General features: G+C 53.1%; 1 protein-coding gene across 1 annotated transcript in view; it reads right to left on the reverse strand.

Annotated features, from left to right (window-relative positions):
- The window catches only part of LOC141954990 (hydrocephalus-inducing protein homolog), a 96,945-nt gene that overhangs the window by 16,772 nt on the left and 59,395 nt on the right, over positions 1-20,778 (reverse strand). Inside the window, 9 exon segments of the mRNA XM_074895067.1 lie at positions 723-860; positions 1,718-1,927; positions 2,614-2,709; positions 4,619-4,811; positions 6,251-6,564; positions 7,409-7,552; positions 9,285-9,428; positions 11,293-11,548; positions 13,674-13,912. Coding sequence (XP_074751168.1) covers positions 723-860; positions 1,718-1,927; positions 2,614-2,709; positions 4,619-4,811; positions 6,251-6,564; positions 7,409-7,552; positions 9,285-9,428; positions 11,293-11,548; positions 13,674-13,912 — 1,734 coding nt within the window.

The following is a 20,778-nucleotide window of genomic DNA, read 5'->3' on the forward strand; positions in this document are numbered from 1 at the left end:
TGTAGGAGACAGGCATGAGGAAATGTGAACGCCGTTTGGCTCCCTCTTCCCACTGCAAAAAGGGACTAGACAGGAATGCTGCTCCAGCCCAAAGACAGCCACGCAGGACTGAGAAGTTCGGACGGTGGGATGCTGCAAACTCCTCTCCTCGCTGTTCCAGCCCTGCTCCTGCCTGGCCCCCTCACTGCCCCACAGAGCTCCTGCAGAGCAGCAAAGCTGGGGGAGTGGGGGACCGGCACAGGGGCTGCTACAGTTCTGCCAAAGCAGCTTCATGCCCAAGTGAGAGAGGATTTAAGTCCCGCTCAGTGCTGGCAGGGGCCTGGCAGGGTGTGCTACAGGCAGGGACAAGGGCTAAGCCCTGTCCGATCACACAGCCTGGGCACGGTGACCCCCAGGAGAGCCGGCACAGCGCGGCCCCGGTGCCCGCACAGCCGGAGCGCTCAGCAGTTGGGGTCCCCAGAGCCACCGAAGCGCTGGTGCCTCCGGCCAGTGGCTGCTGTGTGACGGCAGGGTCACCCGCCGGCAAAGGCCGTGAAGGGGGGCCGTTAGGACCGTGCTTGCTGGACCACCCCTGCCCCCCAGCAGCAGCTGCTTACAGCCCTGTCTCTCCCGTCTGCTTTTGTGGGTTGCTTTCTTTTTTTTAATTTTGTGTTTTTCCCCCACAACCCCCTCCTGGGCAGCCTGACCCACAGCCAGGGTCCAGGCGCCACCTCCGTACTCACCGTGCTGGGCAGGACCAGGGGCACGCCGGGCAGGGGGCTCTCTGCGGTCCCCACGCCGGGACTTAGCACCACGTAGTTGAAGCCCATCTTCCCTCTGTTCTGCAGGGTGACCTCTGCTTCGGTGACTTTGTTAAACAGCTGGAGAGAGGACAGAGGAGTGGCAAGATGAAGGCACAGGCCTGATACTGGGAACCTCCTTCTGCATTCACTGGGGTGTGAGCAAATGAACTCAACGCAGGAGAAAAGCAGAGGCAGAGGAGATACGGGTACTTGAGTCTCCCTGGTTAACCTGGGTAAGCCACCGCCACAGGGCACCCCTTAGCCCTACGCAGGAACAGACACTGATGGTGGCACGCAGAGGGGCAATGCCAACCACAGAGATCAGTCATAAGGAAAGCAAAGAGGAGACAAGCTCTCTGCACCTCATGGTGTGTCATCTCACACCCAGCTGGGACAAAGGAGGTGCCATCAAGACACTGCAGAAGAAAAAGCACCTGCAGTGACAGCAAAATGGGAGACAGGGCCAACAGCTGGAAATATCTGTGGGGTTTTTGACCGAAAAGAAGTGGGGATTATTCTAGGACATTCTCTCCAGCTACAGTGACTGGGAAGCTCAAGTTAACTTCCTCCCTGGTTTATTTTGCTGATTAATCAAGAACATTAAAAGAGAGCACCTCCTGGGACCTCAGGCTTTAGGAGCGGATCAGCAGATGGACGTCTTGGGGCACGTCCCTCTGGAGATCACCACTGGGACCCTGCCTGCCCCAGGAGGCGGCGTTAGTTACCTTGAGGAGGAGGAATTCCCAGATGGAGGGGGGCGGACATGGTTATTAAAAAACAGATTGGATGCAGAACATATCACTCCAAGGTTGTACTTCCAAGCCATAGAGCCAACAAAGTAGTTGGGAAGGGGAGAGAGCCCCAGCCCTAGGTGGCAGCAACACGCCGGTGATGGTTTCACGGCAAGGACCTCTGCCAAGAGAAGCGTGCGGTACCTGCAGCCCGCAGTCGATCTCCGTGACGTCTAGGAGGTAGTTGATGAGCGAAGCCTCCCCGCTCAGCGCGATCTCATAGGTCGGGCCTCCTTCCACCCTGCACAGCGCCGTGACGTGGGCGACGATATTTGTGTGGCCAAAGAAGGTGAACATGACCCGCTGGCTCTTGCCTGGCTGCAGCACACCGCAAAGCGGCAGGACATCGAAAACCTGGAGGTAGGCGAGGAGAGATCAAGATGTCAAGCATGGAAATTGATGCAGAAGAGCAGCCACGGCTTGGAGCAAAGTACAGACGTGGCTGGAGGGGGCTCTTCCTCAAACACAGGCAAAATCATCCTAATCTCATCCTGTACCCATTCCACTTACCAGTGGAGGGGCCACGGGGAAAACCTTCTCCCATGCTCCCTCATTAATTAATACACTACATATTAAAAGTAATTTGGGATGTCGCCTGGCAGCAAGAAATTCTCTCCACTGCAGAACTTGCCTTTAAAAGCACCTTTTACTGCCCTAAGCAAAACACCGTATTCAGAGGTGAAAGCTCTCAGAGCTGGGGGGAGGACTCCAGCCCAGCTCATCTGATGTTTTTCACTCTCTCCGATTCGCATGCTGCGCGCTCTCAAGATGCTACAGCAAAAGCTACCACAGAAATTTCCTGTTGACCACTTGATTAGCAACAAGATGAAGAATGCCCTCCATAGCTGCTGCACAGGTCAGCCCTACGACACGTCCTGCGTGGCCTCTCCAGTGACCGGTTGCTTCAGCAGCGCTGTGCGATGGGCTTGGAGGGACGCGAGGCCACTCTGCGAGCAGCATCGAGGGCCACCAGTGGGGAGGGGGGGCTACAGAACTGCTTGCCACACCGGAAACGTGGCACAAGATGGATTCCCACTTACCTCCTCCATTCCCAAGCTGACGGGCTCTGCCGCCACAGACTGCATCAGTCTGTTGATCCCCACCAGGCCCTGTGTCTCCACAGCCCCTTCCAGCTCCTCAGCAGGGGATGGCAGCACCTGCAAAACAAGCACCATGGGCTGCAGCGAGCACCTGGCTGGTCTGGGCGAGAGCACTCTGCTGCAGGCTCCGCCACCTCACCCAGCCAGGAGCAGCTGAGATGGGACCTGGGTGCAAATCAAGTACGGGTATGTCCGTGCCATCCGTTGAGTGGGTCCAAGCCCACCCACAGGTGAGACACGGGCTCCGCCTGCGCTTCCTACGCGCAAGCGTGCATGGGGAAGCTGAGTGCACCCAGCCCTCAGTCCTGGCAGAGACCTCAAGGGCATTTTGCACCCTTGTGCCAGACCAGCTTCGCTCACTCCTGCCCAGGGAACGTGCCCAGAACCCCATGCCTCGACAGGTTAGGTTCTTCAGGACAAAAGCAGGAGCACAGCTGCAAGCGAGAAGTATCAAACCAGGAAAATAAGGGCTTGGCACAAGTATCCCATTTCAGAGAGCGCTTAGGTTTCATCTCGCGCACCCATCAGTGCTGGAGAGCTGAGGATCTCCCCCAGGTCACTCTCTTGAATGACACCTTCCTGAAGAAGGCGGCAGAGATGTTCTTCTGTCTCCCAGCAGCTGAGAGCTGGTGTTTGACCTCAGCGGTGCCATCTTTCAAAAGGAACCTCATCCCCTATTTAATAAGCGAGGGCTTTGTGAGTGCTTTGGAAGTGTGGCAATACCTGCTTCTTCAGTAACGTGAAGAAGGGCTTTGTGCTGGGGCCTTGGCATCAGCAGAATCTGCAAGAATTTTTATGGGACATCTTTACACCTAATCAGAGGCTACATCTCCCCGGTAGATGAAGCTCAGAATCAGAAGATTCAATGCTCTTTCTCTCATCTCCACATTTTCAAGCCTAGCAAAGCTTTGCCAAGTGCCTATTCCAAAGATTCTAACCCGCACCTTTCCTAGGCCTATGGTCTCCCGCCTCCCCAGGGAGGTTATGTGGGTATTGCCTTGACACAGTCACACAAGCAGAAGGGGAAGCTGCAATCCAGGCGTATCCTTTGAAGCCTTTTGGATCCTACTTAGCCACATCTACTGGATTTTCTCTGGTTTGTTTCTGCATACATGGCAACAAAGCAGGAAATAAAGAAGATTCCACGCTTCTATCCAAAAACATTCAGCCACGCCATTCTTTACGTCTACGGGGTATCATTTCTCCTGATCCAGAAAAAATGTGCCCTTATAATGTTAAAATGACCGAAGTTTGGATGTGAGCAGGTGCAACCCCTCTCCTTGACCTTAATGTCAACGCCAGTGCTTTCAGAACTTCCCATGCTTTCTTGCATCCTCTTTTATTGCCCCAGGAGCAGCCTCTGTCCCACACGATGCAGAACAAGGCGCCAGTTCCCACTAGCACGGACATCAAGCTCCAAAGCACCGAGGTTCACCAGGAAGGTCAGCAGACCAAAGGCCATTTTTCATGCCAGGAGGAAGAGACAATGACCTTGAAAAGTCTCATTTTATCAAAGATGGCTCTGTGGCCATCCCTGCGATACTGCAGGTCTCGGGTGAAGGCAGAGACATAAAAACATGCAGCTCCAGCTGGGGGTGAGAAGGTGGTACCTGGAGATCACAGTACTTGGCACAGCTTGATACAGGAAGGAAACTGGAAGCCTTCACATCATGATGCAGATAAAAGGCTCATTTTACAGTGTAAAAACGAGCTAAAAACCCCCAAACTCAGCATAGGTCTGTAGGATCTCAGTGGGCTTCTCCAAGCAAAACTACCCGATTTCTCCCTCCCCAGAAGCCCCATGTCCAGCCGCTGGCCCTGCTGCCCAGCCCACCCTCAGGGCACATGACAGCAGGGCAGCAAAAAGGGGGACTGGCACAAGTACGGCTTTTCAGTGGCAAGATGGGGGAGGCAACGCAAGCGGTAGGTGTACAAGAAAATCTACCTTTGCTTCCAGGGAGTCATCTGCACCTGCTGGCTCTTGGGCAGGATCCCCTGCGGCTCCCAGGGCTTCAGCTGGCTCCTCCACACCTCCATCCCTGCAGCTGCTCCCTGCAGACACCGAGCGCTCTGACCAGGCTCCCTCCTTTTTTGGTGGTTGGGGTTTGGTGAAAAATTTCGGTACCGGAGGGCTGAACCTGGAAAATAACATGACTTTGATTGTGGACCTGCAGTGGGAGGGAGGGAAGCCTGCACGAGCAGCTCCTCGGCAGGATGCGGCCCCCGGCTGGGCACTGCGGGTGTGAATTCAGTAACGGGTCTGAGCCAGCAGCTCCCAAACCAGGATGGAGCAGGTCAGCATACGGGGCTGCCTAGGGATGACGCTGCTGTAGCGGCGGCACAGGCAGCTGGCAACTGGTTGCAAGGAGAAATGGAAGAGGACACGGGTGAAAACCTTGTAGGGAGGTAAAAATCACAGCAGGAAAGGAAGAGACACACAGACTGTGCAAAAAGGTGAGCCTGAGACACAAAGGGGCAGATCCGGAGAGCAACAAGCCAGTGCAGAGCCGCCAGTGCCCTCCTGAAAGCACCCACAGCTGCAGACTGGGCCTCCCCCACCCAGAGGGCCAAGGCGAGAACTTCTGCAGCTCCACCAGGTGCTAACCCGGAATATTTCCCCTGACACCACCCGCAGCTGCAGGTCAGCACAAGCAAGCAGCAACGCCCGAGGCTTTCTCCAAGCACGTAAGGCAGGAGCAGGGATAGAGCCCGGAGCCTGCTGCGCCCTAACCCCGACAGAGCCCAGCGCCGTGCGGGGCACCCACGGAGCCCGGCACGGGACACCCCACACACGCGGGGCAGCGTGGAAAGACCCGCTGAGCAACTCCGGCAGAGACACGGCTGAACAGCCCGTTGATCCCTGAGGAGCGCCGAAGCAGCAGCGATCGGTGCTCCGGGGAAGGGAGCTTGTAAACCACAGCCCAGCGCTGGCTGGCCCTGCTTCCCAGGACGTTCAGACAAGTGCTCCCACCAACGCCTACAGCTGCACCCACAGCTGCAGCAGAACCTGCCCTTTCCCTGTAAGACACTAAATGGCTGTTTGGGGGATGTGATGTGCAGTTCAACAGATGAAAACTCACTGCACCAGTGTGGTGTTCGCCTCAGGCCACAAAGGTCTGAGAAAGCAGCTTTCCAACCCCAGCCTTCCTTCCCAGGGGAACCAGTATGGGGGCTACAGTAAAGCAGCAGCAAGAGACTTGTAGGTTCTTAGTGTAAAATGACAACACATAGGGTTGGCAGGGAAGAAAAATCATATATCTGCTTGTCCCAGTGCCTAGGTATGGGTTTGTAGCTCCAGAAATAAAGCAGGACTCTAGGTTATGGACAATGCAGGAAGTGTTGGTAGCATCTCACAGCCCCAGCTTGGCTGGAGAACGTTGTTTCCTTCCCAGCGTCAAACTGGTGATCACTTATTCCCTGAGCACCTAAGCCCGACCACGGCTGGGAGGTGTTACTCCCCCAGGGAAAGTTGAAAGCAATTTGTCAGATCACAGGCAAACAGCCTTGGTCTTTGCAAAGCACAAACAGGACACGAGGAAGGAGAAGAGCTTCAAGGAGAGAGCAAAGGGGCACATACCTCATCTGGCTCACGCAGCTGTCCATCAGGAAGGACCAGTGGTACTGGACAAGAAGCGGGCTGCAGTTGGTCAGCTCGATGTAACGCACATCTTTGGTGTCATTCAAGATGCAGCCGAAGTCCAGGGCCGTGGGCTGGATACGGAGATTTGGGAAGTAGACTTCTCCCCGAATGGTGACCTGCTCCTCATGAGGATGCTCCAGAAACTGTATCTTTAGAACCTTCTCCACTACCCGGCTACACAAATCCTCTTTATAAGCAGGGTTAAATCTGATGGAGAGAAGAAGTTCCTCCCCTATCTCCAGCTTCATGGGCTGCAAGGAAATGGAGAGTATTAATCACCAGTGTGATGAAGTCCCAAGGTCTGGCAGCACGAAACGTGGAAATGTTCAACGTCTGACCCCAGCATAGGCTTCTCAGTTCATCCTGTGTTTTCTTCACAGTGTGTGCCTGACTGCAAGCCCCACCACGCTCTGTCTGAGACTATCTCAGGCTCATCTCACTGTGCTCTGCATCAATACACGAGGAAAATAAATATTCTGCTGCTGAATTCGGGACCCCCAGGAGCGATGTGCTAAATACACAACTAAATCAGCATTTGGCACACCAGGGCCTTTTGCCCCAGCTCTAGAGGAACTGCTTTGCCCTCCCAGCACAAGCAGCATGGCACTGCAGCCTCGCCCTTGCAGGGGCTAGTCACTGGCACAGCACAGAAGTGGTGGCCGTGCCTACAACGTTTAGCAGAGCCCATGTCCAGCCCCTTCCTCCAACAACAGGGCAGAGGCCAGGCAGCGGCTGGAGGAGCCTCCTCAGCCTTCCTGGAGGCAGGGCTGCCCCTGAGGAAAGCCAGCTGCTCTGGAGGGTGTCTGAGAATGGCTGCTGGAGAGCTCAGTGACTTCCAAGAGACACCGTTATACACGGCTTGCCCAGGCCTAGCTGCCTGCTCCCCTCTCCTCACGTCTTAGAGCCAGGATGTATCTCCCCAGTTCAGATGATATTTCGTTTCCTTCAGCAGCTTGCTTCAAATCTGACTTAGTTCAGGCCAGTCTACTGCTGAGTCTAAAGAATAAACTTCTCTGCTAGAGGACCTCCCAACAGAAACGTACCACCACACCCCCCTCTTCAAACCCCACAGCGGGAGGGCCCACGGCTGCTCACCTGAGCGTCTGCAGAGAGGGGCTGCCGCTCCGCGTCACAGATTAAGAAGGGCTGCTCTAAGGCCAGGACGACGCTGAGTGGCAGGGCCGAGGCGTTTCTTAAAGACAGAGGCTGGTGCTGCAGAGTTAGGACATCACCAGGTTGCTACAGAAACAGGACACAAGGGGAAAAAACAACATGAAGTAGCCACGGAAGTCCTTCCCTTTCTGATGCATTTCAAGTTTTTCAACCCCAGAAGTGCATACACCTCTATTTACTATTTTTGTTAGTTTCTATCCTTCTAGGTGGTTTTTCTCTAAGTATATCAGATCCTTCCATGTTTAGAAACCACAGCATCCCCCGGGGACAGGGAAACACTCTGGCACACAGAGGAGGGAATAGGACCCTGAGAGGAGGCAGCTGCATGAACAAGACCAATAGCAGAAAGTGAACCCAGAGCACTTGTCTCCATTTTCTATCCTCTCGAGAAGAATGGCACAAGATGATTTTCACTCACATAGTCATTTCTTACAACCTTGTCAGCTCTAGTAGCCTCATAAGAGCAGTGATGCTGGTCAGAGGAGAAAAGCGAGCAGGATTTGGCCCATAGCAGAGAGCCTGCAGCAGCCTAAGGTTGGCTTTGAGCATCTACAGGCACATACAGCCAGGAGAAACCTCAACAGTCGGGCTGCAACGGGTGTCCTGCTGCCCCTGCTCCAGTGACAAGCTGTCTGTAGCCTCAAAGCTCGGCTCTGCCTAAGCTATTTCTTCCTGTTTATGCATTGCTCTGGGCTTCCTGCATGGTTTATATAAACTAGACAGTGTTTGGGCAACTTGTTCTGGATGTATTGATATCAAACAGCTGCAGTGTCATAACACTCAATAAATCCGAGCACATGGCATCAAGCAGACCACAGGCAGACATCAGGGATAGCTGAAAAGCTTCTAATTAAACCTGAACTGCCTGCTCACAGGATTTTGTGCTTCTCTGGAAGCCTGGGAACCAGAGGAGAGGCCTGAAAACACAGAAACTAAATAATGAAGTATCTTCTCTTTTTCAGACACCTCAAGGGAGAGGGAAGGTGATGCAGGAGTCAGGATCCAGAGGCTAAGGGGCACCTGCTTTGCGCTGGCGTTATCATCACTGCAGCTGAAGGATGTCTGCGGGTCCTTTGAAGAAGGTGAAGCTTGGGGAATTGCAAAGGGCTACCATCCATGCCAAGAGCAGAGAAGGCAAACAGACAAAATGACAGGTTTTTCTCATCAGCCTGAAGAGCTGACAGGAATCTCAGTTCTTCTCAGCTTCCTTACAGGATCGGTGTTCAGACATCACCGTGCCTCGGAGGATCCCCAGAAGCCTCCCTTCACCCCGAGTACAGGAACTGGTGTCTCTCTAGAAGTAGCCATGATCCCCCTCGGCAGAGCAGCTGTTCTCTCTGTTTTACTTGGGTGAAGTTAAAAACCAGTCCCATCTCTGAAAACACCCTCGCTTACTTTACGAAGCCCCTCAGGAAGGGTGAGGAGGGGGTTTAGCATCGCTCAGCTGCAGCACTCTGCTCGCCCACCTCAGCCCCAGCACACGAGGTGGCTGTGCAAAGCCCACGCTGTTCTCGTGGGTCCCACACATCTCGCCCTGTGCCCTTGGCTCAGCAGCTCAACTCTGTCTCCACATCAAAAAGGCAGAATACAGCTGGTGGGACTGCTCCCGATCCCAGAGGGGCGAAATATTGATCTCAGTGTTAATGGCAAAATCTTGGTCCCGCTCAGCTCAATAGTCAAAGCCCCAGGGACTTGGAGAAGCCATTTAACTTCCTCCTTCGAACACAAGCACACGCCCCACCAGGCTTTCAGTCACCAGCCATGCTCTTCAGTGCCAGGATGAAATCCAGAGACTTACCTTCTCCACCCGGAAAGTGATTTCCCTGGAGGACATTTTCAGGACGGGAGCGATGAACTCGCAGGTGACATCCACTTCCATTATCGGAGCCTTCTCTGCCTTGCTCCCCACGACGGCGTGGCACAGCAGCCGCTCCTTCACCACCTGCACGGAGGAGTCACCCGTCACCCAGCGGGGCCCAGCAGGGCGTCCCCAAAACGCACTGTATTTGCTGCCCACCCAACCACAGACCCTGTTACCGCCATCAAGTTACAGCCACTGGGCTCCTCAACAGCCCCCTTTTCTTTTTATGCTGCATCCCATTTATTCTGCTCTCAAACGTCCGTAATGCCACACCCCACTATCCACAAAAAGCCCTCGTGAGTCATGTGCTGCCTACAATTGTAACAGTCCCTGCCCCAAATTATTACTGGTTTGATTTGTCCCACTGCCAGGCATAATACTTACAGAAAGCTGTAGGGACTTATTAAAAAAAAAATTTTTTAAATGAAACTATATTAAGGGAAACAGGTGACAGAAGGGCCAATGCTAGCAAACCCTCCCTTGGAAGCTTAGAGGACAGGATCCGTGGGAAAAACCCACATAGGCAGACTGCCTTCAGGTAAAGAGGGGGCCACCCATTCCTAGCAGGTACTGTGCCCTCCTAGAGCTGGTTTTAAAAGAAACCTCCCCAGGAAAGAGAGGTCTTGCAGTTTACATGAAAACCCTCTGCTTAAGCTGGATGCTCTTAAGACTTTTTCCTGATTTCTCATGGTTTCAGTTCCCCAAAATCCTCCCTTCATTTCTCACTCTTCCCTCTGCTACAACACCACAACTCCTCCTCAGAGCCTACAGACTCAAAACCATCTGTGCTGCATGTGCGATGCAGGGAGTTGGGCTTCTGACCGACATCAAGAGTATTAAGTTCTCAAGACCCGAGGAAGGTGGAAAGCCCACTCCCAGGGTCTTGGCTTTGACTGCAGGAGCCAGGTAGCCACAGCTCAGCTCACAGATCCTCTTTCAGCTTTCCCGGCAGGACAGCCTCTCCAGCACCCTGATCACTTTATTTCCTTTCTTTTCCCTGCTTCAACAAAACCTTTGGGCTCCGAACTGCACAGGGACAGTCCCATCGCAGTCAACTAGCTGAGTAATCAAGTATTCCTCAAGCTACCTACCAAGGCAGCCCTTTAAAACACCTTTCAAAACACAAGTATCAGCAGGAGCTTGATGCAGATTTATTCCACATTTGCCTAAACATCTGTGCCCAGCAGTCTTGGAGAGAGGGAATGCACACCAGGGTTAGCTGGAAGTTTCTCTGCAGAGTAGGATTTCCCCTGGAAATAAGAGTCCAGGGAGGAGAACACCCCGTGACCCTGCTGAAATCTCCCCCTGAGCTGCCATCCAAGGGTGCTGCGAGACCTGGCTGCCCTTGGGACCCTGGGACTGGCTGAGAGACTGAGGTGAGCCGTTATGGAAATACTGACAAAGTCAAGCTGTCAATTGTAACGATCCCTGCAAACAGTTTCCCACGTGGATGAACATCACCCGATCGCTACAGCTGACACACTGTGTTCATTTTTCTGCTCCAGGACTCAGTGCTAGACGAGCCCTCTGCCCATGCTTGTCTACGGGGGAAAAATGATGCTACTCCCAGACACTCCCTCCCTTCACAGGTGTTTTGTTTTACTCACTGCTTCCCCCAAATACATTACTTTGCACTTTGTTATTTACTTTCTGCCTGTGCTCCTAGTCTAAGCGTAACTTATTTTCTCTGCCCTTCCTTTCTGCCTCAGCACATGACACCTTGTAACCTGCCATTTGCCCCCGAAGGAGCAATATCTCCTTCAGTCCGTGTTTTGGTATCAGCAGGTTGGGTTTACAGTAGCCATGGAAACATGAAAAAGCCTTAGGAACTGACAGTGGCCAGCAAGGAAAGCTGGTGCTGCCATGGTAGCTCGTGCTGTTAGAACAGTTTCTTGAAAGCACTTGCTCCTGATGGGGAAGGCTCAGCCCTCGGGGGGGACCTCACCTGAGGAGTGCTGGAGAAGCATTCCAGCACCATCTCCGTAGTCTTGCCCGGCATCAGCTCCACCCTCAGTGGCTGAACCTTAAACCCAGGGCAGGCAGGTCTGGGGCTCTGGGAGGAACCTTGGCCCTCGGTGGTGCTGACAGCAGGGACACGATGACGCCGGCGAAACGAGCCAGAACCTGCTGTTGACCAGTAGAGCCAACGGGTGCGCCGTCCTTTGTTTGTTACCTTGAAGCGGTAACAGCAGGGATCCAGGCTGGAAGGGAAAAGAGATGGAAAAAGTCATGGGAGCTGCTATCTCCCAGTGGTCACCCGGCTTCAGCACCCTGATGGCGTTACCCGACTGCACACGCAGCAATAAAAGCACCTCCAAAAAGGCTGACCTAGCTCAAAGCTTCAGCAAAAGCCAGACCTTGGTTGCCCCTAAGTTTATCAGCATCCAGCAGCTGCTCTGTTTGCGTACAGCAAGGAAGAGCTGCATGAAGATCATCATCTCAGCTGCTGCAGACAGAGCATCACCAGCCTAGAGACCCTCCGGTGACCTGGGCACCCCCTGCCTCGCTGGCGGGGCCCCTGCCCTGGCACCCCCAGCCCCTTAGGGAGCATCCAACCTCATCACCCCCAACACATCGTCCTTTGCCTGAACAGTGCAGCTGGTGTTGTGGTTTAGGAAGATAATGCACTGTGAGAACACAGGATCAACAGAAGTTTCCCCAAATCAAACATGGCAGCAAGACCAGGTCTGGCTGCTGAGGGGATGGAGCAACGATGAGAGATGAGTAACTAGAGCTAGATATAAACCAAAATGAATACTCAAGGGAAATTGATTTCTTCATGTAAGGAAACACTAACTGCAGGCTCATCTGGAGTAATTATTTTACCCTCTATAAATCTGAGCATGACCAGGACGTGAATTGTTCCTGGAACAGTTACTGGTTTTTTGAAAAGGACAGAATACACGGCTTACAAAATGCATGCCTGCCCCAGGCAGCTAAATGCACAGACCTGAGCCAAGAATAGAACAAACCAGCCGCTGAAACAGACTGTTAAAACATGATGCGTACAAGCTTAGTGTGAAATGGTTTCTGTGGTGGACAGCACAGACGAAAGCTTGGAGAAGCTCTGGGTGGATGCAGAATTTGTGGCTCTGGGAAAGCCCAACTCATCTGAGATGTTACCTGGGTCCCGTCTCAGCTCACCTGGGGCAGCTCTGCAGCCGACAGCAAAGGCAACAACTCCAGAGTCTGCAGAGCAAGACGTGAAGGGGGGCAGAGGACCGTGACACAAACCACACTGACATCGCCCACTCCGTTGGGTAGCCAGTCTGTGGCTGCACAGAGCACAGGACACGCTGGACAAGCACCAACCCCCTGCAATGTCCCTGCGTATGTGGGTGGCTTGTGCATGCATATCTAACCCCCCAAAATCTATCCTAAAGAGTAGGATCAACCTGCTTTTTCTACCCCCAAATTTAGGGATTGGACCGCTGTGGACACTCTGCAGCCAGGGAAAGGAACAGGCACCTCAAAAAGACTGTTCTTCTCATCCTAAGAGGTGTCCAACACAAAGCAGGCAGCACTTTGAAAAGGCTTATTTTTCTCCCATTTACAGGAACAGGCCTGGTCAGATAGAGGCGTTAGGACCAGTGAACCCCCTCCTTTGAGCCAAGCTCTTTAATTAACACCTTCCATTTATCCTGCCAAACTCAGTGGACTTCTCCTCCTCTCCCTTCCAGAGCTGGTCCAGTGCCACCCTCGCCTGCCCGCGCCTCAGGCTCCGCTGCGGCGGTGACGCCGAGGAAAGCCGGTGGGAGAGACGAGGGAAGAGCGACTACGTCTGATGAAGAGCAGCCCGGCAGGGGAGACGGGGAAGGCGAGCAAATGAGGGATGACACGGGGCAAAGGAATTCTGCTGCTCCTCAGGACCGCTGGGCAGAGGGCATACAAAACAGCACCATTAATTTAGTCAAGGACCTGCTAACAAGCTACCACAAAGGCGTTCCGCTGTTGCGAGATGATACTCCACAGGGAAGGGAAAAACAATCAACATGATTGCAAAGGGAAATGTGTTTATACTTGTAATGTAGCATCTTCCACCCAGAGGCTTCCAGGACCTGCTGTTTTCCTCCAAATCTCTTTTTGTTCAAGTGAGGAAATAGATGTATTATAACTAAAGACAAGTCAGTGACAATTTAACAACTGGTTTCCATTTTGGTGGCTTTTGAGGGTATCTAACAACTTTCAAATGGCCACAGAAGGTTTCTAAAGGAAGCCCTGGGGCTTCAGGAAAACAGAGCCAGGACCTTGAGCGCTGAAGAACAACCAGCCTGAAGCAAAACTGCCCCTTGCTGAGCCCACGGCAGAAGCTGAGAGATACCCTACCTGAAGTGGGGTCCCAAGTTGAGCTCCGGCGCAAAGGGTTTGTCAGTGACAATCGTGGTGCCAGTGCCAACAGCCCGGACGGGGATCACGTAGGTGTGGCTGTTCTCGATGAACAGGTTCACCTCGTCCTTGAATTTCTCCGTGTCATCCAAGCTTGCTACGACAGCTACTGACACCTCTGTCTCAGGAGGAATCACTCCTTCACTGGGTTCAATCCTCCAGCACGAGCACTCACGAGCCTGTAAGACAAGCCGAACACTAACTTAGCATGGAAACCACGGACCCTGGGCTCTTGTGGGGTGCAGGAAAAGGACGGACTGAAGATACGAGGATAAAAACCAGAGAGGCTCCATTTCCTTAAATCCAAGCTGGAAACAACAACTATGCAGGAGCTTCTACAACCTGTATTTTACCTTCCTTTAACAGACTCACTTCATTAACCCAGTGTTGCCCAACCCAAGGGATGCTCATCCTCAGGAGGAGGTTATTCTTCCTCCAGTCTCTCTTTCGGAGCACACGCCAAGGGAAGCTACTTCACCTCTCCTGGCTTCCTGACAATGGTGGCTGGGCTGGCATAAAGGCTCAAGGCCAGAGGAAGCCAGGACTGCTCAAATCCCACTGCAGCAGCCACACGGCTGGGGGATACTGCTGAGAGCCTGAAGAGTAACTCTGCAAAACCGGCTGATCAAACCCCTGACACCAACGTCTTCTTTCCCAAGAGTTACTCAGTGCTTCTCAACAGCCCCCGAAGAACTGAAGCACTCGGTTCCCACTGATCACCAGCTGCAGTGAGGTGCCCCAGTGCCTTCTGCTTTGGAAAATTCTATAACTGTTCATAGCAGGGCACTAAAGCAATAAGCAGAAAGCAAACTGGAAGGCACGTGCCCTGTAGGCATGGCCCGAGCTTCCAAGCACTCTCTTCCCTCTGGTTTCTCATGGACCTCCCTCCACAGCTGCGGCAGTGAAGGTGCTGGACCCCAGCCCCTCTAAAACCACGTTCCCAGGGAGCAAGCCTGCAGAGAGGAAACACACACCGTGCTCCCTGGCCAGCGGGAAATGCACAGGGAGGCAGATGTACAGCTTCCAAGTGTCCATCACGGTGGTGGTGGTGCCTGCACCCCACACTTCAGTGCCGTGTTTGGGGTGACAGGCACTACTCACCCAAAACCCTGCAGTATTGTAAGAGAAGAGGTTTCCCCCCGCCTTTTTTATTTTTTAATGGAAAGCAACAGTGTGCTTGGAGGCCTGACACGATCCAAGCAAATGCTCGATCCAGATGAGGTTAGCTCGAGTTCCCATCCATCAGGCTGGCAGCACTCAGCTCTAACAGGACACCAGCCAGCCCAAGGGAGAAGAGTGTCAGAAAACCAAGCAGCACTTTGAAGTCTTGGGAAGCATTTTAAATAACCCCCCAAAGCGACCTCTGCTAGCAAGGGTAAGACTTTCTGCGGCCAGGGAAGCAAAAACTTGCTGACAGGCAGCGTCCCAGCAGCGTGTGTAGGATGCCCCAGCTAGGATAGCTCCTTAGGCTGGCTGTGCCCTGCATGGAGAGCAGGTCGGGTCTGCACGCCTGCGTCCCAGGTGGAGCATGCCAAAGGCATCAACATTATTCCAAGTGCTGGCAAAATCAATCAACTCTGCTCCATTTAATTTGTCCTCTAGAGCTGCAAAAGGAAGTCTTTAAAAAAGCAAGATGAGAATGGGATGAAGGAAGGTTGCTGGCACAGGGTAAACTCTGGGGCCTCACACAGGATCCCACCACCCCTCCTCTGCTGCCCCTGCATCCCGTGCGCAGCCCATCACTAGCCTCAGAGGATCCCCTGCGCTGCCACCAGCCGAGGGCTACCCAGCCAAGGCGTTCACACCAAGCCGGTGGCTGTTAGCTTTTCTTTGCCCTCTGATTCATGGTAGCTCACTGGAAAAGGAGACCTGATAGCTCCACCCCAGAGGTGAACCTGCATGTCTGCTATCTGGCAAAGCTCATTTATCAAAGCTTGGCAACAAGCCAGGCAGTAAATTGTACCCAAGAAACTATGACTGAGGAATAATGACAGGCTGTCTCGATGGAGCCAGACTTTGAATTTCCCAGGGTGAGCCAGGGCCAACAGCCCACTCCAGAGGAGCAGGAATGGCATCGGGTCCTCATTCTTTCCGTTAGCATTTGGTGTGGGTCCAAGGGGCAGCACGGGGCAGCACAGTGCACCACTGAACAGGAGACCTGCCGGGACCAAAAGGCTCTGCCGGGCCAGACTCACTCAGGCTTCCAGGTCAGCTTCTGCCTGCGTGGATCCAGGCTGCGTCCCAGAGACAAGGAATCTCTTGGAGCCACGCTAAAAATTCCCCCCACTTTGAAGACCACGATCTAACTTCTGATAACGTCCCTGCTACTCGCTTATCCTTGAATGCTCCAGAACACAACCCAGCAGCCCTGTGCACTGGATAGACAAAAACAGTGGCTATTTCTGTCCCTGCAGGAGCTTGCACAGAGTCCCTGAGTGCTGGGCAAGGGTGGGGATCAATCACTTACTCAAGAAGCTCAATGCTGAGATCATTAGCTTCTCCCAGGACACATTTCCACTGCGAATAAGAGCTGCCAGAATTTGGATATAAGACACCACTGTGCATCTAAGAGATGGATGGATGGATGGATGGATGGATGGATGGAATGGCATTGATGGCTGGGATGGGATGGATGCCCTAAGGGACGACTGAGGAGCCACCACACTCAGTTCTCTTGAAGCTGCATAAAGCTAGTTAATTAAGTGATCTGGTCATTCTGGCCTTGCACAAGTGAAAGAGGAAGCAGAACTCAGTATTAAAATGCAGCTGTACTTTACCAAGCCACAGCCCTAGCAAGGGAGCATTCACACCTTTGTCAGCCGACCCATCGCTCCTCACGGAGGCTGCACATGAAGGGGAAATAAAACCCCGTCCCACATCAGTTGTGCACAGAGCCTCCTCCCGGGTGTTTCAGCAGTCCTGAGGTGGGGGACCCTGCGTTCTTCATTTCAAAGCTACTCTTTATCCGCACAAACTGCCAGTGGCAGAAGAGAGCCCCAGACGGCCCCGAGCCCCAGCAGGAGGTGGAGGTCAGGGCACGAGGCTGGCTGGATGCTCCCACCAACCACCAGCCGCCTCCTGGCACCTCAGCACCAGCATCTCCTCGGCGAAAGCACGGATGGGGACCACTTTGGTTTAGCCTCTGCCCCAGAGCACCATCAAGGGGATGTTTTATGAAATCAAAAGGCAGAGCCTCTAAAAAAAAAAAGTAGTGTGGCACTCACTGCCACTGACAACAGAGCCTAACTTGTCAAGCTTGGTTCAGCCAATAGCAGACTGCTGAGCGAGCTAACTAAACTTGTCTCCATTTGTGTCCCTGGTCCAGAGCTCACCCCTCCAGATCCCATCTGCGCTTCCTCGCTGGGCTGGGGAGATCAGGGCCACCTGGTTTGATAACCAAACTCCTCCTGCTTTTCCTTTGGGAAAAGCACCCTCCTGAGTCACTCTTGCTTCTCGGAGCATAACTGCCTTGAAGAGTCTACCCTTCTTTAATTCATTTAGCCAACAGGTACAGCATGATACGACAAGTTTAATTTCCCTAGACAAGCAGGATAATAATTTCTTCCATTACTAAAAACAGCAATTCTGAAAGGGCATGAACTCATAGAAGATACCTTACGTGATAAAAACCAAACTGCCCCCTGTGGCCAGGTTTCAGGCACCTTTTCCAAGGTCTCCTCCACACCTCTGCTCCCCTTTCTAAGAGCCACATGCTCTGGACTTAAGCCTGCTGGGCCTAAGCCTGTGCGACACTGGGAGGGACGCAGCCTTCCACCTTCCTCAGGTTTTGGTACAACCTGTCACCAGGGCAAGACTGACGCTCCTGGCCATGACCCCTGCTCATGACTGATGCCGTGTGTTTCCAGGCACAGGTGGCTACAACGAATGGTTCCCTCCAGCTCTGGCAAGACCAAACTGGCTGGAAATCAGCAAATTGGTACTGCTGTATTAGCAAAACATGGCCTTTAAAACCTAAACTAAAAGGTGAGCTTTTGGAGCACCATGAGGCTCTGGTGAGACAGCTCTGGAAAGAGTTAAGCCTGTGCATCTGTTCCCGTGCTGGGCCTGGCTCATCCCCATCCCCCACTTTGCCAGCTGACATTCTGGTATATTTTGTTTTCTGTATCGGGGCGACTGACACTGGCACTGCCTGGCTCTCTGGCCCAGTCGCTGTGCTGGTGGAGGCGACTGACACTGGTTCTGCCTGTTCCCCCGGCCTGGATACTGTACCAGTAACTTCACTCTCAGGTTCTGTAGCCTTTTCTCCCCCCTGAGGGCAGTGGGTGGTATTAAAGAGGACACGGTAGGCATGGGCAAGTCCCCAACACATTGCAGCGATTTGTGTCTCCTGGGTTTTGCCAGTTTGGTAACACACCCTTTCTAAGCACTCCATCAGCTTCTCAGGGCTCTGCATTTGCTCAGGAGTGAAGTTCCGAAGCATTGGGGGTGCCCACCGACTCAGGCCTTCGCCCATCTTTTCCCACACCCCTTGCCACTCACTATCATCTGACCACAGAGCAGGTTTCCAGGCACTGCTATTGTTAGAGAAGCGCCGCATGGCCAAAACAAGACCTGGCAGGCATTCAGAAAGCATTGTGCTGCAATCACACTGCCCTGCAGGCTCCAAGGATAACTGAAACTCTCAAAAACCGAGAGGATCTCTTCCCCTGGCTCACCCACAGAGGGGGTGAGACCCCTAACAAAAGCCCAAACGGCAAACAGGTACTGGCCCGCCCCCCCCCCCCAGCGATACAAACACATTATAAGCAGTCAGGAGCCAGTACAGCAAAATAAGACCCTTTACACATTTTCCACTGATAACAAACACCAGCACTGGGAACACACAGTGGATATAAGGAATAATCCAGCTCCACCACGCAAGCAAGTGGGCCAGCATTGAAAACATTGTCTTATCAAACCGTACAAATACAAACAGAAAAATTGCACCCAACAGATTGCTCTAGCACACTCTGGTCAGGGTCTGTCCCTTTTTTGATTCTTATTTCAACCCTCTTGTGCCCCACGTTGGTGCGCCAAAAAGGCTGTGATGGTTTAGGCCCTGCCGGGACCGGAGACCACGTTGCTGTTGTCACTCCCCCACCCTCGGATACAAGTAGGGCACAAACCCCGGGTTGAGATAAGAAGAAATTTAATACAGCAGTGTAATAAACAATCTGAACAACAACAGTAGCTATGATAACAACAATAAACAGTAATAACAGTAAACAAGACAAAAGATATACAGAGAAATACCGCAATGGTTACAGACAGCCCCGTGCTCCCCGCCACCAAAGCCACAAAGGAAAAAGAATTCCCACGCTCCCGCGCCTGGACCTGAGGTCAGCATGGTATGAATAACCTGGCTGGAGATTCCTTCCCCCTCTCTGCTGGGGAAAACTTAACCCTATCCCACCTGAACCAGGACAGCATCTTATCTTCAAAAGTTCTGCTCACCTTGGAAGAGACCCCATATTCAGGGCCAGTGTTGCCCATATCCTGGAAAGTTAATTCAACACTCATTTCTAAATAGCATTACAGATATCATTTGAAGGGCACAGCACTGTTACCCACAAAAAAAGCATCTTGCCTTGCTCAGATAATGCTCTTTTCTCCCATAGAGCAAGAAGAAATCTTGACTTGACAGGAACAGCAATTTGCAGGTGATGGTTAATACCACCACCAAGGTGGCACCATGGCCATCTGCATTACAGCATTTTCCTTTCCTGTTTCGAACAAGATACTAAACTTATACTTGCCCTGTTGCTGTCCCTTTATTAATCTTGTTCGGTTTGTTGAGCTGCCAGTCAGCGTGCTGTAACATTGCTGATGCAATGCTGCTGTGAAAATTTCAATCACAGCTCCTTCCTTTGATCAGGGACCGTGATCTCTAAGCCCTAACTGCAAACAGCCACGGTTTTGAGATCAGCCATCAAACAGGAGACAGGGAAATCACAGCTCACCGTCCTGCAGCAATCTCCAGGCAGGAAATCAAAGCAGCAGCTTTTCTGTCTTAGAGAACACAAGACTTGGGCTCAGGGGCACAACTGGATGCAGGATGCCCAAGTCACCCACCAGCAAGGCTAAGGGACTGCCTCTGCTCTCAGAGGTACGTGTGCAGTTCACCCTGGCACCTGACTGCATCTCAGATCTTATCTCCAAAATTATTCAGTCCTCTCTTCTTCCCCTCAATAAACGGCCAGGCAGCCTAAGGCAGCAGCAAAGGGCAAAACTTCAACTGAGGCAGCAAAGCAGCACCAAAGGAGGCAGCTGCTGGGGGCAGGGAGCAGCTGGAGCACACCTCGCCTGCCGCAGTGCTGCTCCCCTGGAGCTCAGCATCGGGGGGATGAAGAGTCTGAAGAGCCCTTGCTGAAACGACTGATCGAGCAGGTTCTCAGGACCTGCTCCCTTGAACACCTCCGTGATAGCAGCAGCTGTCCTGAGAAGCCGAGATGCTCACCGTGGGGTAAGTCAAGCCTGTGGGGTCAGCAGGGGGGACTACGGAGCAGCAGAGCCCACCCTTACTGCAGGGCAAGAAACCATCCCTGACCCCCCTGCTATTATTGTTCTATTTATCGATTAGCCACAATATTTGCAGAGATGGCAGCGAAGCAGGATAGGACTCATTGCCCAGCCCCACGCCTTAGGGCCCTGAGGCAATGCAGAGGCAGAGACACCCTGCGAGCCCCCCGGGACACACAGGCTGCCCGGGGAGGGAGGGCAGGCGTGAGGCCGGACAGCAGTGCCGGAGCAGCTCTGCGGGTCAGGGCCTGCTATGAGCACGCAAACCCCGTCCTTCACACACCAGCACCACCCACCCCAGGTGGCTTGCTCTCTGCAGAGATGGAAAGCAGGTTTTCATTGTGGAATCAAAGCAAGCTGCCCTGGGAATCCCCCACTTTGAGGTTACCTTTATCCCCCAAACAGCTGGAAAAGCCGCGTGAGGGAAATTCAGCCCCGTCCTCGGCCCAGGAGGCTGAGCCTGTACTCTCACACACTGCCTGATGCTCCATCCACAACACCCAGTCCACAGTGCCAGGCCTGGGCT

This window comes from Athene noctua, unplaced genomic scaffold (assembly GCF_965140245.1).
Source record: "Athene noctua unplaced genomic scaffold, bAthNoc1.hap1.1 HAP1_HAP1_scaffold_50, whole genome shotgun sequence".
Classification (NCBI taxonomy): domain Eukaryota; kingdom Metazoa; phylum Chordata; class Aves; order Strigiformes; family Strigidae; genus Athene; species Athene noctua.